This window comes from Platalea leucorodia, assembly GCF_965183815.1.
Source record: "Platalea leucorodia genome assembly, chromosome: 5".
NCBI classification, from domain to species: Eukaryota; Metazoa; Chordata; class Aves; order Pelecaniformes; family Threskiornithidae; genus Platalea; species Platalea leucorodia.
Genome location: NC_138827.1, coordinates 95,531,405 through 95,548,320, shown reverse-complemented (window position 1 = coordinate 95,548,320; position 16,916 = coordinate 95,531,405). Strand labels below are relative to the sequence as shown.

The following is a 16,916-nucleotide window of genomic DNA, read 5'->3' as shown; positions in this document are numbered from 1 at the left end:
TCCCTTATATTCTCAGGAACATTAACAGTTCCCGTTGTATCACTTAATCTCCTCCTGAGACATCGTATCTCCCTCTCCCATCATACAGCTCACCAGCAGTCTTCCAACCTACTACATCATATTGTGTGGTATCCTAAGCTTTTAGACTGTAAGTTAAAGAGCGTTAGTGGTTCAGGGGCAGCATGGGTACAAAATTTGCCCTTAAGATAAGGGCTTTTGCCTGTAAATTTATTTAGCATAATGATTGCAATGAACTGCAAATCATGGAAACTGGGAGAAAATTTCCAGATGGAATGACGTTTCCTGCTTCCTCTACTTCTAATTCTGACATATATGTGTTTGATATAGGCTACTTGATTATATGTGCAATATAGGTGGACAGAACCACAGCCCAGAGCCCTGCAAGCAGTGTCACTAGAATATATGTGTGTCAATTTGAGCTTGAGAGTGGCAGAAAATGGCAAGGATGAGACCACTGGCTGCTGAAGCCACGTGTACTTGGCAGGAGAGACAGCAGGTGACATCAGGGTTCTTGTAATTAAATATGATTGTCTCAAGAAAATTCCCAATTCCTTCATTGAAAACAACCGTAAGAACCTCCAAATTTAGTGAAAAAGAATAAAATTTTATAAACAAGTGAAAGCTGAAGTAGGAAGTATCTTCAAACAAAATGCTGATAGAAATATAGCTTCTCCTCCTAAGCTTATACTTTTATGGGATTTTAATACAAGTAGAAGAAATCCACCTGGTATTCTGACAGCGTAGCCAACTTTAGCCCTCTTCTACTTCATTTCCGTTGCAGAAATGCCAGCAGGCCCTTATACTGCGGAAAACCTCAGTATTAAGAGCCATAAGACGGTATTAGAAGAATGGTGTTCGACACTCACGGCAACCTTATGAAAGCCGTTCAATCCAGCAAGTAAACAGGTACACGCCTACGACAGGCTCCAAAATGAACCGCTGAGTGGATAACTGTGCTCAGCATCAGGGCTACTTACACATGTTGTGCGTTTTTTTAAATCTCCTTACCCGAACTGCTACAGCGAGATGGTTCCACGAGTCTGCCGGTCTTATCATAGCAGGCAATAGCTTGCAGCCGTACACCCTCGCCACACTCCTTGGCATCTCCGTGGGATCGCTTTCCCAGCTGCGGCTCAGATGTCACTCCTCCGATAATGCAGTCGGACCAATTTCCATGGGGCTGGGAGGTAAACACCTCGCAGGGGCACAGCTCTGTTTCAACTTGAGGATAAACTTCTGTATTCTGGCATTTGTCTCGCTTTCTGCTTCGCCCTGTTCCAACCACAGAAATCTGTTTGTTAGCTTAACATCTGCTACTTTTGATAACAACACGTCATATTATTTATACTTGCATGAATTCAACACATTAGAACCAAGACAATCTGAATGTTAATATCCAGGAACGTTTCCGAAGCATCCCTTAGCTGCTGCCAGTGCTCTGGAGTGCAAGGACAACGTATTTATCTCCAGGGGCAACCAGAGAACTTGAAAATACTGTTTTTGATGGGTAGGGCAAGAAACAAAATGCAAAGCCTTACCCTAGGAACAGCCTGTCCAGAAAATGCTTTGTAATTTTATATAATATCATTTTTCTCTAATTATCTGATGAAAATAAATTGATTGTTTTGTCTCTAGTTGCTCGCAATCAATGGTTGCCAGGACAACTTCCAGAGGACTCTACATTAGCCACAACTTCTTCCTTGAGGCTACTTTACAAATTAGTTAAAGATGCACTCTGCATACAACCCGTGCTTTGAAGAAAACAGAAAAGATAATCCTCAGTAAATTATTAGGGCTGGAAAGCATTTCAATGGTTCTATCTGGTTTCATGTTTTCTTTTGCTCTGTTCCTTCAATGGGTTTTAAAAGAAGGCTCTTTCAGTAGCTTCAGGAAGCAGCAGCATTCAAATAAACCTGTGCTATAGCTCTCTGCAACCGCACTCTCCGTGCCCTGTTCCTGGAGGACTCCTAGGCCTGAGAAAAGGCCCCCGGTACAAGAAGAGATAATGTAAAGAAGAGAAATCATGCTCCCTGCATCCCTACAACTGCTCAAGGGAACAAAGGTCTGTATACAGCCTCTACAGATAAAATCAATGCTTTTCTTGGCACGGGTTAGCCAACGTGACGTGGAGCAATCTTTATGCTGGCTGAGCTCAGGAACGTCTTTGCATTTGGCATCTGCACAAAAGGGGAGAATTCATCTTCGCTAACAAACCGCATCTGTATCCCATCCTCAAAATGTTCCCCGGGGATCTTGGATGCGCTAAAAATACTTCTGCAAAAAGTTTTTAAAGCTTTGATCCCCAAAGAAATGTTTTCTCTTTGGTACTGCACACAAATATAATACTAAAAACAAAAACTAAGCTATATAACCCAACATCCCTCTTTCTAGTCGGGAACCAAAGAGTCACTTCACCACACGTCAGCAGGAGCACAAGCTGGCTGTCATCCATACCTGGCTGCATACAAACACGCACCTCCAAAGAGAAGGGCACCGATTGCGGACCCTTATCACTGTCCTTCAAGCCCCAGCTCTTTCAAAATTGTATTTCCAGAGTTCTGGGGAATGTAAAATTTGTCAGCACAAAGGGATAACAAACACAAAGAAATCAAATAGTGCCGGCATCTTTATATTTTTGTGTGTATATACATATATATATATACATATATATATACATATATATATATATAAAACCCCATATATATATATATATATGGGGTTATATATATATATTTATGAGCAAATTCAGATAAGGTATAAGAGGTACAACTCTACATACTTCAAGGAAAGTCTTTTAAAAGGCTTTAAATAGATCGGGAGCTCTCCAGTGGCATTTCCAGCACTTTATGTTTGACAAGCTGATAGAAGCCACAAGCTCAGTATATACGTACAGCTGTATGTTCTGTGCTGTATTAGTAAACATGGGAATTTGGGACTTGCCTGTGTTTTGCCATTTTTACATGAAGCACATCAGACACAGGTAAGGATGCTAATAATCTCACACTTATGCAACACTTTTTCTCCAACTTGCCCTGCCATCTGTCTTGTAGGAATCTTCCCTCTAATGAAGTTGCTATGAAAGGCCTATTTTGAGGGCAAAAGTGACATTCATCCTATATTCTTCACAAAGAAGTAGTTTTAGAATAAGTAATGGTGATATTTTTATCATCTTCACAGACTGCTTTATAAATTACTATTAAAAATACCACTGCAAAAATTTTCAAGGACATAAATCCTTCACTTAAATAGTATTTTCTTTTTTAAATTAAATTTCTGAACACTAACAAATATTATATATGTTAAATATTATCAGGTAGTATATGCTATACATGAAAATTATATGAAACATTAAAAATGTACCTTTCTACAAAAAATGCATTGTATCCATAGTAAAGTGAATTAACTGACTGTATTAATTAACTGAAGACTTACCTAAAAACTGTGTTTTGATTATAATGACTTTGAATTTTGATATGTTCTGTAATAAGTCTTTTGCTTCTTAAGTAATGAATAATTTTATATGTAGAGTCTATGATTACTTACAAAGTAAAATGAATAATACTATTAAAAACTGAGTGGGAGGCAAGCAAATACTTAGCAAACAATTAGCAGATTCCCACTAAATGACATTGTTAATGAACTCTTATAATGAAGCTGAAGCATTCACTTGAGCATAGAGATACACGGTGTTGAACAAGGAGGTACAATTCATGCACGCTTACAGAAAGGTGAAATAAAAAAGGATAAAGGAGTCTTAACAGCATGAAGTACTTCCCAAACAGCACTTCCCTTAAATCTTTGGACTGAGTTCACATGGATGAGATTCCTTCAAGACTTTTGGCCAGCTCCAATTTTCATGAAGTTTTATGCAAAGACAGGTCAGCATTAATCTCATCAACTTCTCCTTTGGAACTGTGGTAAAACCAAAACCGATGTCTGATTTGGTCCTCCCTCGCTGCTCTCTGCGGTGTTGTGCGGTCCCCACCCGGGACACCCGCTGCGTCTCCATCATTTGCTTTTCAGGACGCCCTTGCTGGGAGCGGGCTGGGACCAGGAGCTCCTTCCCGGCAGGAGGAAGGGAACCCAGCAAGGTCCCATGGGAGAGCCAGATGGTGACAAACGCAGTGCGGGTGAGGAGACAAGCCATCAAAAACTGAATATCAGAAACCATTTTTGGTCCACTTACTTGAATGGATCTATGTCTGATGTAGAATGGGAGTAAGAAAGGAGATAAGTAGGACCATACTGTTTTGTTACTGTCATGGATGTTCATAAAGAAAATTCTGATTTAAAACTAGCTGGAAATAAGTATTCACTTAATTCTTATGTATTTTCTGTAAGATCAGGCACCTATTATTCTGATAGGGATAGAGGATTTCTACTACTATAAACATACAGGCATTGATATAGGGAACGGTTTAGAATATGCTGTTTGGCAGAAACAAGAGAGCATTGTATAATAATTATTTTTATGTAAAAGAGAAATCTTTATCCTTTAATGAGCCATACTGACGAATGGCAGCTTGAAGCCATTATGCCTGTATACTGTAATTGTTAGTTACTAAAAATTTGGATTATTCCAACAGTAACAAACTGAATAACAAGATAGCCATGCAGCCAGGTACAAGTGAGTCTAGAAGAAAGGCGCAGTGGTAGCCTCCACACTTTCCTGCCATTCAGTTCCCAGGCATTATCACAGTAGATATTTTTACAGCAATGTTAGTATTTTACTCCATAGTGGAAGTCTTTGAAGTTTCACCTCTAACAGAGCAAGCTCAAGCCAGCTACACCATAGCTCTCAAACACAACACAGCAATATGAAAAGATGTGAGTGTTCAGGATAACAATAACAGTAAATTTATTGTAAACCTTCTGAAAACAGTATAATTCGTTTTGATTTGATTTAGCTGGGGCGGGGGGGAGGAAGACAACTCCTAACAAAAAAGCAGCTCCAAACTATTAATGTTATAGGGTTTTAAAGCTTTGCAGTTTGGTCAGCATTCAAATAACATAATAAGAAACCGCAACAGTAAATATGGGAGACTGTTCCATGAAATGGTTTGAACTAGAGTGTTTAATGAATACATACAAAGGATCAAACAAACTGTTTTAACGATATTGTTTTTTCTTTATTCATGGTATTAATTTGCCCTGTTGAACTATTGGATTCTGCTGAGCACAAAACTCCCAGCTTTAAACTTCACACATATTTCAACAGTCTTAAACAGAAAATCACGCTGTTTTTTATTCTTGTATACATATTTGCTTCATGCTTCCCAGATTAATAGGTCAGATAAACTTGCACAATGCATAGTCACTGTTTTATTTGGTTTATGTCTAAAAATGGCTTTCCACCACCGAGTTTTTCCTGACTATTCTCATACTGAAATGTGTGTACATAAAGCAGGCAATGATCAGTATCAGATCAAAAATCAATTAAGGACAATCACTATTCTGTCTGGATTTTCCCAAAACCCCAACATCAGTCCACCAACATCTGAGAAGCATTATTCACAAGTATCACCATCAGACAAATATTAGAAAAGATTATACCTGTGAGTGACCGTCTCCTACTTCTAGTTGATTCACAGTCAAACGAGCAAGCTGTAAATTTAGACCAGGGGGTAAATGTGCAGTCATCTTTGCAGGGAACAAGACACTCCTGTACAAGAGAGGGCATAGCTCCTGCCCACCGCATGCAGTCACCGACATCGGCAGAGTCGTTGTGCTCTGACAGGCACGTAACAGCTGAAAAGTAAAGGTACAGAAATCGTTATATTCTTATATATATTGTATTATAGTCTATGCAGTCAGTACTTGTGTTCTATGTGAGATTCACTCTCCTGGGTTAATAGGATAAAGCTGATTTATTCTTAGGTCATTATTCATGCATCACTCAAGGATGTGCTAGAAGCTTCACAAAACCATAAAGACACATTCTTATTTGAGCAGTGTGTTATCTAAATGATGATATAAATTCAATATTCTCAAGGCAGCAGTCATTTTAAGGGTTGGGGCAACAGTTTAACCCATGATACACTGTACGACCAAACAAGAAAAGATATAATACTGCGGCTATGTGCCATAAAGCATATTTGGTTGAGGCCAGGATTCCCAAGCAGTGATGCACACACTACCCATGGAAGCAAAACTGCTTCAAAGTTGAAAAAAAATTTAAAAATACAAAAGAAAGCTTCCTTCTCCAATAGTGCCATCTTTTCCATATTTCAGACGAAGGGAACGACTGTCTGAGCAGCTTTCCCATACAGAGTGGTGACCCCTGCTCTGTCTGAGCAGCAGATGCTACAGCTAAATGCTTCCTGCAGCAAGGTTAAACACCAGGTCTGCCCCCTCCAAACTGAGTTCCCTAAACATCGTGCTACCCTTTGTGCTCTCCCGCTCTCTGGCCATCTGAACCTTTGGCTCTCTTGGACAAATGGAGATGTTCAGGAGGGAGGGCATGTGCTTCAGCCTGCGGCCATGCCAGAAAGGGGCTGCAGCTACTGCACTTTACTAGAAGCCTGCTTTTACGGTGCATGATAGCTTGCTATAAGAGCACTACTGAACAGATCCATTAACAGAAAAACATAAAAAACAACAGGTTGTTGGGTTTTTTCAAGGTTTTGTTTTGTTTTTTTCAGTAGGTCTCAGCTAGGACAGCGTCACCCTGCCGAGCTCCATCCGACCCGAAGCTCCTTTGCACATGGGCAGAGGCAGAGCCCCTGTGCAGGTACCGAGCTTTACCTTCACACACAGCACCATCAAGGCTGCAGCCCACATTCAAATGCGATGCATTTCTCTGGTCCCCTGCCCAAAGCTTTACCACGTCTCTAAGACTGGGCCATGGCAATAGGAGACACCAGGCACAGGGCCAGGCTGGGGCTGAGCTCTCTAAATTTGGATGTAGATGCCTTTGGGGCAAGGCAAGAGTCAAGCGGGGTTTGCAAGAGCGCAGGCCAGGACTTAGATGCAGTGATTTCCCCCCAGTTTTATTTTAGGTCAATGCCCTTTTCCTTCAACACCCCTGTCCTTTTTTGGACTGTAATGATTAATTTTTCAGGGTGGATAATGGCACTGTATAGCCATGATGGGGGACAAAAGTATTAATGTTCAAATCTGAGTCACAGGAAGCCTATAATAAAACTTGCTAAAGTTTCGGTGAATTAATAATAAGTAATTATAATAAATAAAAATAGCCTGCACATCATGGAGTCTTTCATTTCATTAATAATAATTAATTCGCACAAAATCTCCAAGATTATAGGCTATTTATATCATACATTGTAGGTTAACAGAAGCAAAGATAGGTCGTGACTTGATTAAAGTAATAAAGTCAGGGACAGAGTTAGGAATTGAATTTGGCCCCAAGAGTTTAGTCATGTCGGGCTCTCTGATTTCAGGCAAGTCCACACATTGCATCATAAAGCTACAGAAGATGAAATGATTTAATCCAGATTTTATTATTTAACTTTAACAACCTGTGATATTATTTTATGGATATTCCTAAATAATTCAGGTTTTTGAGGCTGTATATATTTTTTCTTGTTGCCAGCACTTAAGGTAACTAGGAGTGCATGAAGGGAAAAATCACTCTCTGTTTTCTTACAGTTAAAGGATTTACTGGGGTGTAACTTTGCAATGAATACGCATGATTTTTGGTTTTTAACTACAGTACTGTATGGGAGCAAGGGATGGGTTGGCAACCACCGGGAAATAAAAATATATCTTATTAAAATGTAATTAGATTTCTAAGGAAAAAAATCAGCATTTTGAAGAGCGTGCAAAAGGCAAGCAATTGTTAAAAGTCTCTTTAGACTCAAGTGACAGTAAATCAGCATATAAATAACTACCTCTAAGTTGCTGATCTTGCCTTTCACTTTCAATCCTTGTGACCCTTCCTATCTCTCAACTCCAGCGGTCAGAAACTCGGAGACGTTCCCCTTCTCAATTACAAGAGCGCGAGGACAGAGGTCACCACTCTGTACGGGAGAGCAGGGTAATTGCCCTCTTCAGGAAGGTTAAACAAGTAATAGACTCTGATGCCCGAGGTCTGTGTAGACTCATTACCTTCAGCAAGCACACCAAAGAGTTGGGAACACAAATGTGTCCACGTGAAGTATGGCCAAGTGTATGCAAACCGTCTTCTCAGCATCGCTACAATCGCTAGCGTCTGCAGGGAAGTGAACACCATCCGACGCTGCCAGCCCCACGAAGCAATATTTGCGATTGCATAATAAACCACCACGTTGCAATGTTTACTACGATCTGACAGAAGACCACAATTCATTCCCGACATTTATTAATGACAACACAAGTGATGGAACTTCTAAATATCGATGTTAAACCAGACGCTCCATGCTGTAATGAGTTATTATCTAATGGCCCTGATCTTCTGCACAAATGTCCTTAATTTTAAGCATACAAATAATTCCCTGAGTTCACTGAGCCTGTTTAGATGCTAAAAGTGATGGATATATAAGGACATTTGAGATCAGGGCAAATATTTGACAGAGATCATGGAGCTTAAAGAAATTAGTGGCAATAGCAAACTAATGGGTAGAGGAAAGTTAAATTAAAACAACAAATCATCTAGTGGGTTATACATGTATACGCACGGAGACAAGGAGTTGAAAAGAAGAAAATGTAATGGATAGTCTAGTAAGAGACATAAAACCTAAAGGAGGAGAGGAGGAGGATCTCCTGTGAGGTGGTTAGGGACAAGCAGGTGGTTGGAAATGCAGAATTGCTTCTCTTCTCTACTTTAGGAATTTTTATAAGTGCAGACCCTGGTAACTCAATCCGGTCATTCCTGACAGAGCAACAAAGCCTCAGTGTCAGCAAGGAGAGAAGGCAGCGGCCAAAGAGCAAGGAATCCAAAAAGCTTTTTTTGATGCCTAAAATACTACCTAAAGAGCAAAGATTCCACTTGCTTCCCACTCTCCTGGATTTTTGCACTTATCAATGCCAACAGTCCTATATTACTAAGCTGGTGGGCCCAGATGAGCACCTCTTTGGTGACCCCACCAGCAGCTGTGTCCCTTTGCTGGGAGAGCAGGCACCTCTTATTTTACATGCACAAAATAAAATGCCAGCCGTGAACATCTGGTCCCCTTACACACCAAAACCCCACACCTCCTCGGACCGGCCTAAGCAGTACCGTGCATTTCAGCCATATTAGGAGGCAATTCATTTCTGCTCAAGAGCCTGCCAACACTTTCAAAGACGATGCCAACGCATGGCTTCTTCAGTTTGAACTGAATTATCTTCAAAAGCCTGAGCTTAACGGGCCTGATCTTTACAGCACATCAGTCATAAGAAATGGCAGGATTCCTGCTACATGCTTGAAACTATGCTTGAGGTGAGCAGCACGAACCGCTAAAATAAATTAAATAATAAAACAAAAGCCCATTAGGGCATTTTAATGGATTGAGAAGAGCCAGAGAGGAAGCAGCGGAGCTGCCGGATCCACTCCAGTGGTTCATTCAGGAACTGGTCACCTCATTTCTGCCTGCTGCAAACTTATTTCCCAGTTAAGTAAGCTTTAACTTTTAAGAGAAAAATATTTTCAAATACAGGCACTTCTGGAAACAGAATGAGACAAATTTGTTTTCAGCGGACCTTCAGAAAAGTTAGTAGAATTATTTATCCTCGGTGGTTTCAAACTACTGATTGGTTTGGCTCATGTGTGGTTTCTGTTGCATAAAAAATATTTCCCCGTAATCCTCAGTTCTGTCACTATGGTTTTAAACAAACTCATACCGCAAAGCCATTTCTGCTATGTCAACATCTCATTTTTTTTTTAAGTGGGATACCACTGGAGGGCAAATGCAGTCCATTTGCAGCCCTATGCACTGAGAAAAAAAAAAAAAAAAAAAAAAAAAAATCACATCGTAATGATAAAACCCTTCTAGACATAACGTGTGATTTCTACTGTCTCTGTAGCATTTAAAATGGACACAAACATATGAATAGAAATAGCTAATAACAGGACACTGCCAGATAAAGGGTTTCAAATTATAATATTGATTCCCACGAAGAGGGGAGATGCAGGATTTCCTTTGGAACCCCTGCTATTCTTTCTTATTACCACCAGTCAACGCTACCAAACTGGAATTAAACACCTGGGGCCAAGCTGGGATGACAATTTAATGCAGTTCTGTTGATCTAAAACAATGGCTAGCACAAAAAAAAAGTACCTTCTCTCGTAATGATAAAAACAAGATCATGAATTAAACTGAGGGGTAACCAGGTTTAAAATGCTAAAAGAAAATATCCTTTTTCCACGGCAGGGCTGGAGTTGTTTAACAGACAGTGTGGATGCACCCATTAAGGTGTCGACAAAAGTTAGCAATTAATAGGAGCAATGAAAATAGCTGCAGACGCAACCGCTTTGCTTCAAGGCTTAAGTGTTAAATGTACTGTTTGGGGAGGGAATTTCCCTTTCTGCTGGTACAGGGTCCTGTTTGGATACCAAACTGCTAATGGGATATTCAGTACGACAGTCTCTGTCTTCTTGTTTTAGATTTACACCCACAAGAGTATGTTTGTATGCCATCATCTCAGCATATGGCACACAGAAGCATATGGAAGCTATATTCTTTAACTATATTTATCTTAAATTAAAGTAAATACCAGACACCTCTATAAACTTTTACATGGTGAAATCAAATGTTTATAAGCTGTCAAATTGCAGAGGCACTGAATGCATCCTTAGATGATGTTACATCACCACCAAAGCAGCATGTCAGCATCAAACCGAGGGAACTCAAGTGCTCTCAGTAGGCACATGCCTTGCTTAACAGCGCTACAGACGGTCCTAACAAAAGGAGTATATTGAGAAAGAAATATTATAGGCATAGCATTGCATCCAATAAGGAAAGATAGCATAAATATAGTTCCTCTTAAGTAAAAATCCAATTACAGACAGTCTTGGTAATCATATTCATTTACCAAAGTTATAATCAATTCTCCTTTAAAAATGCATTTCAACAGTTTCCAAAGGGTAAAAAGCTGAAGACTGAGAATATCAACTACCACCCAGTAAAATTATATTGCACCATGGCACTTCAATTTGGGAAACCTGAATTAGTGGTTTCAAAACTCTGGAATTAAATGTCATTAGAACATCTGAAAACAATGACTGATAATTCCAGGAAGGTACACTCAGGCAAAACACTAAAGCTAAAGTTATGTGGTAGTGCAAATCAAATGGCTGGACTCAGTACAGGAACAACGGGATGACCTGTGAGGCTAGACAAGAGGTGTAGACACGATGATGTAATAATCTTCTCTGGCCTCAAATTCCAAGAATGGGTGAAAAATTAAAGCCAGCATGTAAAGTCAACAGAATTATTTTAATGTAGCTGTTTACCTTGTTCATAAAATTTCTCATTTTGTGTTGCACAATTATTCTCATTACCCCTCAATGTAACAAGATAACATATCATTTCTTACACATATCACTAATGATAAGTGAAAAAGGAGTTCAGGGACAATACGTTAGAAAAAAAGAAGAAAATAACTTTAGGGACCCAGACTTGCTGACTATAAGCACAGTCTCATAACTCATGATGACCTCATTTATTTTCTATATTGATACTCCTTCATACTTATAACGAGTTTCTCCAAAATCCCAGGTGGAACATTTATGTTATTCTTGGTACGTTAACGCAACCCTTAATTACAGAAGGAGACCAGCAGCAGACATAATAGAAGACATAAGATAAGGCTTTGCTAAGACTCAGGTTTAAGTCTAAGGCCCTGATTCTGTAAGGACAAAAGTACACGCTTAAGCTCACCACTGTGACCCCTGCCGCCTTGGATGCAGCAGCACTCCCTGTAATGAAGTGAAGTGCATCCAACGTTTGGACTTACAGAGGCAAGACATAAGATAACCATTAAAAATAAGTCTGAGGAAAAGAACAAATGATGCCAGGAAGGACATCGCAGACACAAATCTAGTAAAAATAACTGAGGGAGAGCTGGAACAATTAGTTATGCAGCAGAGAAACTGGCTCTGAGATCACCAGTTTCCCATTTTGTAATTATTAATGACATTGACAGTAGTGCTAAAGGGCTAACAAATGCCACCCAGCAAAGAGAGCACTGAATAAACACAGACCCCAACCAACGTGTACCATAAACAAACAAGAGGAGCCTGAGATGAGGTTGGGAAGCAATACAGATGGTAAATATCAACTGAAAAGATAAAGGAAAGCAACTGAAATGATTTGCATGAAAAGGGGTCAGGGAAGAATTGGGTAGAAAAGTTGGGTACAGAGCATTAGCATGGAGAAGAGATTGTAACAGGAGAAAGGGGAGAACTTTGGGATAGAATTAGAAGGGAAGAAAAAAAAGCATGCAAAACTCTGAAGATCCTTCTCAAGTTAAAGGTCCATGTTTTAGCTGCTCTTTGGGCTGGTTTCTCTCTGCAGCCTTCCTACAAGAAGACATGTACGTGGGGAAAAAGACAGGTTAATGTAGGTACAGGAGCCTCAAAAGAAGAGGAGCCCCAGCTGCAGCCTTCTGGGGGCCAGTGTGGTGGAAGGTCACCTCCAGCGTGGCCACAGCCATGCCCTTGCCTGGGCAGCCGTCCCCACGCCCATGTGTCTGCCCATCGGCATTCACCAGACGGAAAGGGATAAAGAGCTCTGTGCACAAGGTCTGCATACCAGGGGTGCACGTCCCTCCCAGACCTTTCACTCTTCATGGCTCAGAGCCTCTCAGCTAACATTGCAGCACAAGCACGAGAACGGATCAGTTTGTCTGAAAGGGATTAAATATGTCCAGGGCTGCATATTAAAACCAGTAAAATCAGTGCAGGCTGACTTCTGTCATTTAGTACCTTAAACTGGACTCACCTCTGTTCCATTTTAAAATAACTTCCTAGAGTACAATTTTTCTTTGATACTTACGGATGAGGCTATCGATTATTTGCTTGGGAATATATAATTTGAATCACTGAAAGAATTGAGCTGTACATGTCAATTTTGCCAAGCTACGTGACTTGATGTTTTCATTCTTCCTCATCTGTGAGCCAACACTGCCCACTTCAAGGAGAAGTAGGAGAGAAAGACATTGCTATAAAGCCAATTCCTCCTCCCACCCACACACTGAATGCAGAACACGGGATTGATACATTAATGTCTAGCATCATTTTCATTTCAATACAAGTGTTTTCTTATTGCAAGTGGTTCACACACTGTCTGGCTAGAAAGACAAAATAATATGATTTTTTAATGTTTCAAATTTACTTTGGCCAGTGAATAACTGCACTCTGAGTGCTTTTACATTATGCAATCAGTCTAAGGAATCTTTCACAATTTTTCCCTTTTTTTTCTAACTTTATTATAGGTCTTGAATTGCTTTTACTTTCATTTTCTATGAAAAAGAAAATCAATGGAAGTGCATTAGATGATTAATGATAGAAATTATGCCTCTGCTTCTTTCAGAGAACATAACAAAATACAAAAATATGCTTCCTTTTTTTCCTCTTTCTGTGGCCCACAATTACTAAAATTGAGTTCAATTTATTTGTAGCACCTATCATCAAGTTATATTTAAGATTAATTATTTATTGCACAACTTGAAAATAAAACTAAGACATCCTGTTATATATACACACATTGAGACCAGAGTAAATAAAGAGAATCAAACATGCGAAATAACAAAAGACAGAGAAAATGGAAAACAAACACAACGTTTACAATGTTTCTAGTAACTCAAGTTGGAAAATCACTTAGCTGACTGAGAAAGCACTGACCTTCTTCTGAAAGCTCGGACTCAGTTATATATTCACAGGCCAGCGTTTTTAGTGATAGCTGGATGAACTTAAAATCTCATGCAGCCTGTTTTATTCCAGCCAGGTCAAATTTTTGGTAGCACCCCACGGTCATCTTTCACGACAGCAGTAGAGAGCTCAAGACTACAGCCAACTCGCATGGCAAACCCAACCTCAGGAAGGTCTCAGAAGACAGCCCTGTAAACTTGTCGAGCCAAATGTACATGTCAATCTGAGTTTTTTTAGTATTGGTTTTGACAAAATTACCCACTTGTATCATCTTTCAGATAACTGGGCATTAGAAAACATTGCATTATGTTGGTTTAGGAAAATACATTTGAAAATCTTGCTCTGGAAGGCAGGCACTCTGCCATTTCACTCCATCTATCCCTTTACAGCGAACAGCAGATACTAAATCCAGAACATAACACTAACACACTGACATATTTACAACTCCCCCAACATTGCATTTAAAACATTACGGTCCAAGGTAACACCTAAAGATTTTAATCTACCCTTCCTCCTCAACTCCCCACTCCCCAGCTCCGTCTCTTCTCATTTTGGCATTCAAAACTCCTTGCTGCTCTTGGCCGGTCAGGGACCAGCAACTAAGCCCCTGTGGACACAGGATATACGGGCCCTTCAACAACTTTTCAACTCATTCTGATGCCTCCCGCTCCCACCTGCTGGTTCTCCCCTTCCCCCAGTTGATTCTGTTGTCAATGCCCAAATCCCATCCTACCAGGCATGCTCCAAGCCCCAAGGCAGGCAGCACAAATTAAGCTGCCATTGCATAGGTCTCCTCGTGAAAGAAAGGGGTTTCATGTAGTTGCATTGGGGTGAATTCATTCCATTTTCTCCAAAATTCGTATTTGCTCACTGCCTGGCCACACAGCTAACATTTAAGGGAGAATAAACAAGTTTGAAACTATCAATTCCTCCCTGACAGTACTGCCCGCATAATGCTGCCTATACCACTGCCCCTCAGTAAAGACATGCACATTTGAACTAGTGTAAAATAAGACCAGAATGTGGTCTCTTCTATTTATTTTTATTATTAATTAACCATGCTTTTCCAGAATCCAGACAATCCTAGTGTTTTACAGCATACAGACTTGTCATCTTTATCAAAGTTCAAAACGGCAATTCAGAAAGTAGTAACGTGGAAATTCGGAAACCCCTTCATCACTTTCGATATCCCACTCATAGAAACTGCTGTTAAATTTTTCTAAAGTACCAACGGATTTTGCAGATATGGTCCTGCATAAAACTTTCCACTTCAACTACCACTTTGCTACAGTAAAGAACAGATAAGAGTATTAAACGCTTTGAGGTCTGAAGTTTGGCTCCTCGTCTCCAGCCTAAAACTGATAAAACAACTAAATCTACTTTGGCCGAAGCTAATAAAAATGCATACTCAGGTGATTCATGTTATCTAAATTAAGTCTCTTTCAGCCATCATACAATATTGTCTACCTCGTGAGACAAAATGAAGATACTGTACTTGAGACTGAAGGGTCAGCACAGTCTAAGTACAGTAAAGACACTGTACTTAGATTAAAGGTGAGAGAGGCAGAAAGAGATTGTGAAAAATTTCCCACGCACAACCTTGAGAAATCAAATGTTTGGGGCTTTTCAGGAGATTTGCCCAGTAGGAAACCTAAGTATGCAGATTTGCATCCCAGTAAGAGCAAAGTCACACTCTGATGTGTGGGAGTTTCACACATGTATACATAATCTATAAATTATACATACAGAAAGGCTTTTTATACTTCTTCCTAAACATGCCTAGTGTGGGGGGGAAAACTATTTTACAGAAACCCTACCTCAGGGCATCCTGTCTTTAGCAGGAGAAAAAAAAGACAAACAAAACCAAAAAAACCCAACTTCCCTAGAAGAGACTAACAGTCCAAGATAATGAAGGATATATTTCTATACAGTGCAAATAAAAGACCCTGATTTCTCTAAGTATAAGAATTGGTATTTCCCCTGGGTCAAGTTGAATGGACTTTTTTGTGTGAGCGAAGGCATTCCAATAGGTTTGCCTCTTAAGAATAATAAAAATAATTACACTCATCTTTCCTTATGTTTGTTGTTCAGACCATTCTCACTGCTAGTACATTCCTTTTTACTCTTCTTTTGAAGCTAACAGATCTAAAGGGACTATTTTCTTTCCCCTTCTAGTCTCTTAAAAACAAGGTAGAAGATCAGAGAAGATGCAAAGAGAGGTATCTTACAGTGTGTTATGTTCTTCTTATGATGATCTTCTCTTCCTTTCTTATAGGAAAAAAAAAAAAAAAAAAAGAAACAACATTTCTTATTTAGCTGCTGCTACTCTCCTTGAATTTGTACCAAATTGTTATAATTGAGTGGGGATTATAAAGCAGATTGTATTCCTACTGACACAACGGGAAAACTCACATTTATTTCAATAGGGAAAGAACAGATCTTATTACACTTTCTTTTTAATATCTGTGAGTGAAACATTTGTTTGCAAGCATTTGTTTCTAAAGCAATTACACAATTCAAACATTGATTGATTACTGTAGGATTGTTCATGTATAACAGATACAATATTTGGACACAAAAAGTCCTCTATTGTGATTTCTTTACCATCAGTTCAGATCATACAATTTATGGTTTGTTTAACCAAAAAAAACCAATCAAATACCATAAAAACAAAATTAACACAACAGAAAGTAAATTGCATCAGAACTAGCAATACTTTCCACCCCGCTGGAACATTATTAGTATTTTTAGCTATTCTTCACATGCTTCATTCTCGCTCACCCTGGGGTAGAGCTGACTGGGACACTATGCTACATTTTCTTCTATTACAGTCTTTCCAGTACAAACCATTTTAATCTTGGCTATAATAAATCACCGGTTTCCCTCTCATCTTATTCCCTCTCTTCACCTATGAAGTTTTGTTCATCTTTGCCGGAGCTCAGAGCAGTTTCTCCCATGAAATTGCTCTGTGTGTGAATCTTTCTTGATGAAGAAGGTTTCTGCCAACTGTCATTACAAGATCAGAGAAAATCACACTTGAAGTGAGGAGCACTTGAAGCAGGGGAAGGTCATCTTTGGCAAGTAACTCAGAGTAAAATTTTGCAGA

The 16,916-nt window shown here is 39.6% G+C and overlaps 1 protein-coding gene across 1 annotated transcript in view; it reads right to left on the bottom strand.

Annotated features, from left to right (window-relative positions):
- THSD7B (thrombospondin type 1 domain containing 7B) overlaps positions 1-16,916 on the bottom strand; it is a gene marked incomplete at its 3' end in the record, with an annotated part of 273,337 nt that overhangs the window by 100,028 nt on the left and 156,393 nt on the right. The window contains exons 13-14 of the mRNA XM_082312579.1: positions 5,575-5,769; positions 1,030-1,293 (exon numbers count right to left, since the gene is read on the bottom strand). Coding sequence (XP_082168705.1) covers positions 1,030-1,293; positions 5,575-5,769 — 459 coding nt within the window. The remainder of the gene's footprint in view (positions 1-1,029; positions 1,294-5,574; positions 5,770-16,916) is intronic.